Raw genomic sequence first — 7,671 nt, forward strand, 5'->3', positions numbered from 1 at the left:
ACAAAACGATGCGAACTAGATGAACAAAAAATCGTTCATTCAGTTGAGTGAGTCGCTCCGTCGAGCTGAAAGATTCGATACAACTCTAATCTGGACGCGTGCTGTTCCTTATACATAAAAATTGTGCAAAAAGTGCCCAAACAAATTAATAAAAAGATTAGTAACAAATTCAAAACATCCAAAAGGAGGTAAGCTTTGAGCTGTGCATATGTATAAATAAATTTTAGAAATTTCGAGCTTGAAAAAGCTGTAATTGTGGAAAAAACTTCGACAGAAAAATGAGACTGGCAAAGCAAAATCAAAATGGCGTAAGCGCCGCAAAAAAAAAAAGCAAAACGAAGCGGCATTATAGGCAAACGTTAAAATACGTAAAAGCAATAAAATTGAATATAAATTAATGGTTATTTGCTGAATAGTACGAATTGATATATCTGCATATTATACTTGCTTTCTTTCGCTCACAGAATTGCCGCCCTCTGAAAACAACAACCATGTCGAACGCAGACGTGCAGTATAATCAAGGATTTGCCCAGAATCAGGACAACAATGAGGACAACTATAACGACAATGACAATGAACAGCAGCAAGAGGATGATGACCAATACGATAATGATCAGAATGATGCTGACGATGATTCCAACGTAAAAATCGGCAATGTTGGCGAGAGTCCCAAATTTATACGACTACGCGGTCTGCCGTGGTCGGCAACACACAAGGAGATTCTTGACTTTTTGGTCAATGTTGAAGTTCTCAATGGATCGCAGGGCATTCATTTGGTCACGAGCCGTGTGGATGGCAAGAATACCGGTGAGGCATACGTCGAAGTTGCCAGCCAGGATGATGTCGAGGAGGCACGGAAACTTAACAAGGCCAGCATGGGTCATCGCTATATTGAGGGTGAGGGTCTCTAGTCTCCAGTTATCTGTCCCAAATATTAACTTGTAACTGTTCTGTGCTCCCAAGTCTTTGTTGCCACGCCCAAGGAGGCTAAGGAGGCAATGCGCAAGACGGGCGGCCATGGCCACGCCTTCGTTGTTAAGCTGCGTGGCCTGCCTTATGCTGTCACAGAGCAGCAGATCGAGGAGTTCTTTACCGGTGAGTCCATGCGCTAATCGTGTGTGTGTGTCTGTTTTTCCTTACACGTATTTAGTGGGTAAAGGAGAACTCGTAAAACTTACTGATGCGAATGCATCTATAAAACATGTGCATATACTATATATAATATTATATATATTATAAATATATATTTATATATATATATAAATGTATTTATATAAATATAAATATATATATTTATATATATATATATATAAATATAAATATATATATTTATATATATATATAGAAATCTATAGCGTTGTGCCGCGAATTGAGTGTTAGTCTTGGGCTCTATTTGAGTTGTGTACCCAAACGTCTGGGGTGTTTGCATCCAAGGACCAGGGGTCGTTATATGATCAAGCCTTATTCAAAATTCATTTCATTTCCATTTCCAATACGCACACATACACAAGCACACACACACACACGCTAAAATTGGAATTTATCTAACCAAGTACAACGTTTCTATTTTTTAATGCATTTAGAATTGTTAATATTTGATACCAGTATGAACAATATTAATTGATATATGTTGTCTTGCCCTCTAATCATTTCTTTAGCAATTAAATATTTTGTTTTATTTTAACAAGTTTATTCTGTTAAATTTTGTATGATCTTTATATTAACAATTCAACTGCATACATGATATTAAACTAAACAAAATATTGATTTCATCGTCGTATTGATAATATAACTTGAAGGCAATCCTTTAAATTAGATGGCCCTCAAGGAACTGTTACAGTTGCCTTCGAGGGACAACAATAAGACAAGCAAACAATTCACTACTTCTCTATAAAACCAATATATGTATATATATATATATATAAATATATATATATATATATATATATCGTCCAATCTCTATCTCTCATTCTTTGTATCTATCGTTAAGTGCATTATATATATATATATATAAATATATATATATCTCTATATATTTGTATAAATCTTTGTTGGTTATCGTCATGGGCAGGGTTGGAAATCAAAACGGATCGGGAGGGCATACTTTTTGTTATGGACAGAAGGGGTCGTGCAACTGGGGAAGCTTTCGTTCAGTTCGAAAGCCAAGATGACACTGAGCAAGCCTTGGGCCGAAATCGGGAAAAAATTGGGCACAGGTGGGTTTCTTACACATCATATTTACCAACTACAACAACAACAGCACAACAGCCAATAAACATTCAACATTCAAATGGTAACATGAATCAACAACAAATAAAACTTTTCAAATGTTGCAATTATCAGCAAATGAAAAAATAAAACAAAGCTAATTTATATACATTCCTATTTCAGTACAAACAAAAAACGTAACTTAATTGTGCATATATATATACACATAGTTTATATATAAAGCACAGGCTATGGGTCTGGTTGGGTGCAACAACAATAGCAAATTGATAACACCTATTAACCAGAGAAAGTCTTTTGATAAGTTCTATATACTTTAATTAATTTAACTGTTTTACCCATTTAGTATATTCTTATCAAAAGTCTCAGAGCATTGACTGTCTGTGTTTATCTAACCAAGGACATTCTTTAACAACATGGATTATTGTGTCATTAACTCACAAATAAAAAAAAAAACGCCACCGGCCATAGCAAACCTTTTCTATAAGCATGGTACTTTTCTCTCCACAAGCCTGCTAATATGATTTCACCTTCTTCTCATTTTCACTGCTCCTAGGTATATTGAGATCTTCCGCAGCTCCATTGCTGAGATGAAGCGTGCCACGGGCGGCGGCGGCGGTGGTGGCGGTGGACGCCCTGGACCATATGATATACGTGATCGCGGCGCCAATCGTGGCGGCAACGATTTCGGTGGACGAAATGGTAAGTTTGGCCCCAGAATACCCTAAAATGGGTTAGCCTTTGAAACAATTTAGATATATACATCAGAATATAATGATTGACTCACTCTTTAATTAAAGTTTAACGTACGAAAAGTTCCTTGCGAAAGTTGTTTAGAAATGTTTTTCAAATTTTATGGTATATTCCACTTAAATGGATGGAAAATGGGGATTCCATTTTTGTCTGATTGGCATAATTTTCGTAGATATACCTATATATATATATATATATATTACATTATTCACCGATTTTAGAAAATCCACCATAGCGGAAAACGAAGATGTAGAATTGCGGGCTTAACGAAAAGCACTTGGCCTGGGAAAAGCCTTCACGGCTTACCCCTGTATTAAATCATCTAGAACCTTGACTCAGTTTCCTAAGCATATGATGACTAATTAGGAGCTCGACTAATGTTCAAATTTGGAACATTCTCTTTTGCAGACTGGGGCAACAACAGCAACTTTGGCGTGGGCGCCAATAATATGTTGGGCTTTAACAATTTGCCCAGTTTAATGAACTCGGGTAATTTTGGCAATAACTCCGGCGGCGTCGGCGGCGGTGGTGGTGGTGGCGGCGGCGGCAACAATGGCAATTTTGGTCAAAACACTGGGAATTTTGGCAATTTTGGCAACGATTTTGGCGATTTTAATAATTTTGGAAACAATCGCAACAACAACATTGGTAACAACTTTGGTAAGTAATAATTGAAGAACCAACAAAAAAAAAAAATACTCGTAATCGTTGGGCTTGCGTTTAATTCTATACAAAATCTTCGGGCATTCAGGGGCTTTGGTTTGACTTCACTTCTTAGTGCAAGCGGCATTTTGGGCAGCTCCTAATAATCCTCCTGCTCTAACTAAAGCAAAACCAACTTGTATTGTAGACTTTTCACTTCCTATTTAAAGTGCCATATTAGATAGTTAAATATTTTTAACCCATTTTGGCCAAACCTAAACCAACCAACTCATTTGGTTTTTTCTAATGAAAAATTTGCTTTCCATTACAGACATGCCTGGAAATTTCGGCAACAACGGCGGCGGTGGCGGCGGAGGCTTTGGTAATTTTGGTAACAACTCTGTTGGCGGAGGAGGTAATGGCTTCAATAATGGCGGCGGTGTCGGAGGCTTCAACAACGGCGGAAATGGCGGTGGTTTCAATAACAGCGGCAACTCCGGCGGTGGCTTCAACAATGGCGGTGGCGGCGGAGGCTTTGGTAACTTTGGCAACAATTCCGGCGGCGGTGGAGGAGGCTTTAACAATGGTGGCGGCTTCAACAATGGCGGCGGTGGCTTCAACAATGGTGGCGGCGGCTTCAACAATGGTGGTGGCGGCTTCAACAATGGCGGCGGCGGCTTTAACAATGGAGGCGGCAATTTTGGATCGGTTGGAGGTAATTTCGGTCCCATTGGGGGCGGTCGCAACAATGATGTAGAGTATTACACCATCCACATGCGCGGTCTTCCCTACAATTCGTTTGAAAATGATGTGTTCAAGGTAAGCATCAAAGCAGAGCCGTTGAAGTGATTCTTTAAGTTAACCTGCTTTCATCATCTTGCAGTTCTTTGATCCCATACGCCCAGCTAACGTGCGCATTAACTATAATAAGAAAGGCCTGCACAGCGGCACCGCGGACGCCTATTTTGACACGTACGACGATTCGCAACTGGCTATGAAGCGGCACCGCGAGCAAATGGGCTCCCGCTACATTGAGCTCTTCTATGATGGCAAAACACGCGGCGGCGTTAATGTCGGTGGAGGCGGCGGCGGCGGCGGTGCCGGTGGTGGTCCTGGCAACATTGGTGGCGGCGGTGGTAGTGGCTTCTCACGTCGCATTTAAACGCTTACCTTTACATTAATTCCTTACTTTTACATACGCTAATGTAAACGCAAGTATTTTATAAGATTGCGGACCACCACCGCAACCGTCGAACGCACCTTGTAAGCAGGCACGAAGGACATAACATGTCGCTAGTACATAGAATTGCAACGTTTCGATTGCATATGAAACAAATACACATCTTTTATATAATTTAAGCAAAAATGTATCTATACGAACCAAATGGTTTACACTTAGTTTTGGTCGCAAATGTAAAACGATGTTGGCCTCCCTTCCACAAGAATGAAATGATAACAGGACAAAAGGAAAAAGATTTGGACAAAAAAGATATGTCAATTTTTTGTAATTTCTGAATCAATCCTGACATGACAACAAGAAATTATAAACATTTAAAAGCAATAAAATTTATAAACCAATACATCGATTCGTACTCCACAACAAAAGATTGTTTTATACTACATAGTATGGGGTTCGACTCTTTCTCGTTAAAAGATATTCATAATGACAAGATGAACATCAATTCTTATTTAAACATAGGAAGATCTGTTCATGCTACACAATGAAGATCAGTTTTTACTGCATACGAATCGAATTGTAGTCGACAAGATGTGGATTATTTTTAGTCTCGATGTGTTTCTTAATATATGTTCAAGCAGTTTCCCAGAAGTGAGCCGCGCCAAGCCGAATGGGTTCTCAGTTTCCTCAGCACACGTTCGACTTGAAGCAGCAAGTATTTCCCAGACTATACCAATTACAAAGCTATACTATAGATGTCTCGATCAGCAATAGATCGTGCAATACTGTAGACTTGGTCAACAAACGCCGCGGCACTTGCATTATTGTTTTTGTTGCTGTGGCGAACGCGCGCGCGCATTCCACGAGTCTAAAATTTTACCCACATGCCAACAATTGGCGGGGAAAAGGGTAACAAATTGTAATTTCGTTAAACGTCGCTTTTGAATTAGTCGAGCTCAACTAAAACAATTGTTGAGACAGAAAAAAAAGTGTGCATGGTATATTTGAAGCAAAAATGGAATATTTTTTTATAACACTATTTGGTTTGCAAAAGTGTGTGAACTTCGATGGGTTGTTTCTAATATTATTTCTACTCTCCGGCTGAAATGGGCCGTAGAAAATGTGCTAACTTGAAGCTTGTTAACAGAGCTGCAACAAGTGGGCTCTAAAAAATATAGCGGCTTCTACGTCTAATGAATGGAAGTGTTAAAACGAAAGTATTGAATAAGTCAGGTGAAAAATATGAGAACTATTTGACATGTACACTCAGCGAAAAAGAAGCCATGAATTTATAATCTAAACAAGTTCGGACAAGGTTAGAACTTATTAAACTAATGAAGTTTGTGTTTTTAAGAAAAAATTTGGATACAACTGTGATCCAAACTTGAAACTTAGTTCTGGAATGGTCATAGTCAACATATTCTCATCATATATAATATATTAAAAGAAAAACTGCCTCGGGTATATTCGAATTTGGCACAGCAATTTTTTCTGAGTGTACTATGTACAGTACATCTGGAGGCATGCCAGCAGTTCAGGTGGGCATTATGACATACAAATTAGCAATTCCTGAACTAGCTTCAGGTTGTAAGCTCTGGGTGGTCTGATGTACATTTCAAACTGACAAGCTGCTTGAATAACTCATTATAAATATTAAATAATAATGAGGGTATAACTATATTCTTTATAACGTTTATCTTCCAAGTTATTTGTGACTTGTGCATTCGCTAATTTACGATTACGAAGACTCAATTGGGTTCTGTTTTATGTACATCTTATAGACTATGCACTTGTGTTCTTACCCTCACATTTCACTTTCTTTCATCTGCTATCGACATCTCTCCCCATCCATCTCTCTCTCTCTCTCTCTCCTCGCTCTCTCTCCCTCTGGTACGTCAGCTAGATAAGTTTTACTCAAGAGACAATGACAATAATAATTTTCGCTAATTATGTCAATAAAATATGTACGAGAGCAAGAAACCCAAAATAGATAATGCCGTCACATTCCAGAACGTAGACTCGTTCCATGGCGTCCATATAAATTCTGATCACACTTGAAGATGTGATTGTTGGCCAATTCTTTGCGATTGTGCACGCAGTTATTGCAGACCTGTGGGTGGGGTCTATCAATAAAATCGGGCATTTTTATTGTGGGTATAATAAATTCACATGCCCAAGAACTTGGATGGGGGATGGGGCGAGTATCTTTACATAAGTCCAAAATTATAATGCTCTAATCAGTTGTATCTATTTGCCAGGTTATTTATGCGCTTCACGATGCGAACAAAAAAAATGTTAAAAACCAACAGACGAGAAATAATTGTCAGATACTGTTCTCTTTTTTATATTTCCCCATCTGATTGTTGCGGCGTGTGTGCAAAGTTTATTTATGAAAGTACTCGTAATTTATAAATCAAATCGTTTTCGTGTCTAAGTTGGCAATTTTCTTTAAGTATGCGAAAGCACGATATTTTTTAAGCAAGAGTCGACTTCAAGCTATAATATGCCATTGTAGGTACTTGAAATAATTCATAAATCACATAAATCTTGTAGATATATATTTACAGAACAATTCATTTAAAATCTACTAGAAGTATGTAAGATTATTAATATTACATCAAAAATAATCAAAAGAAACAACTGCAAGTTTATTATTTTGGAATATGATAATGTCTTGTAAGACCTTTTGGATCATTTTCTAATTATGTTTAGTTTTATTGTTTAAACAAATTGCATCACATATGTATTTATCAAGCGATCACATATTTGCTTGTCATCTTTAGAAGCACACAACAATTTCCAGAGTGCTAATGAAATGCACGTTCAATTATTTATTTTATATGGTAATTATAACAATAAAAATTATTGAATTT

General features: G+C 37.7%; 1 protein-coding gene across 5 annotated transcripts; it reads left to right on the forward strand.

The window, feature by feature from the left end:
* The first annotated feature begins 38 nt into the window (after positions 1–38).
* On the forward strand, positions 39–5,201 carry glo (heterogeneous nuclear ribonucleoprotein glorund). 5 transcript variants are annotated; one of them, XM_032433585.2, is made up of 8 exons: positions 39–188; positions 465–897; positions 964–1,095; positions 2,072–2,216; positions 2,783–2,928; positions 3,388–3,639; positions 3,953–4,440; positions 4,505–5,201. In XM_032433585.2, exons 2-8 carry the CDS (start codon positions 492–494, stop codon positions 4,781–4,783), a joined length of 1,848 nt encoding a protein of 615 aa, XP_032289476.1. In that variant the 5' UTR covers positions 39–188; positions 465–491; the 3' UTR covers positions 4,784–5,201. The 5 variants fall into 5 exon arrangements, 3 of the variants coding, with proteins under 3 accessions (XP_032289476.1, XP_015026100.1, XP_032289477.1); XM_015170614.3 differs by lacking the exon at positions 3,388–3,639; XR_011416039.1 differs by lacking the exons at positions 2,072–2,216; positions 3,388–3,639; positions 4,505–5,201 and having other exon boundaries at positions 40–188; positions 3,953–4,150.
* The last annotated feature ends 2,470 nt before the right edge of the window (positions 5,202–7,671 follow it).

This window comes from Drosophila virilis, chromosome 2 (genome assembly GCF_030788295.1).
Source record: "Drosophila virilis strain 15010-1051.87 chromosome 2, Dvir_AGI_RSII-ME, whole genome shotgun sequence".
Classification (NCBI taxonomy): domain Eukaryota; kingdom Metazoa; phylum Arthropoda; class Insecta; order Diptera; family Drosophilidae; genus Drosophila; species Drosophila virilis.

Excerpts from the sequence above, each read along its gene's own strand:
- glo (XM_032433585.2), top strand. The coding sequence starts at position 492 with ATGTCGAACGCAGACGTGCAGTATAATCAAGGATTTGCCCAGAATCAG. Across the intron at positions 898-963 it reads GGGTCATCGCTATATTGAGG|TCTTTGTTGCCACGCCCAAG; the intron begins GTGAGGGTCTCT and ends TGTGCTCCCAAG. Across the intron at positions 2,217-2,782 it reads CGGGAAAAAATTGGGCACAG|GTATATTGAGATCTTCCGCA; the intron begins GTGGGTTTCTTA and ends CACTGCTCCTAG.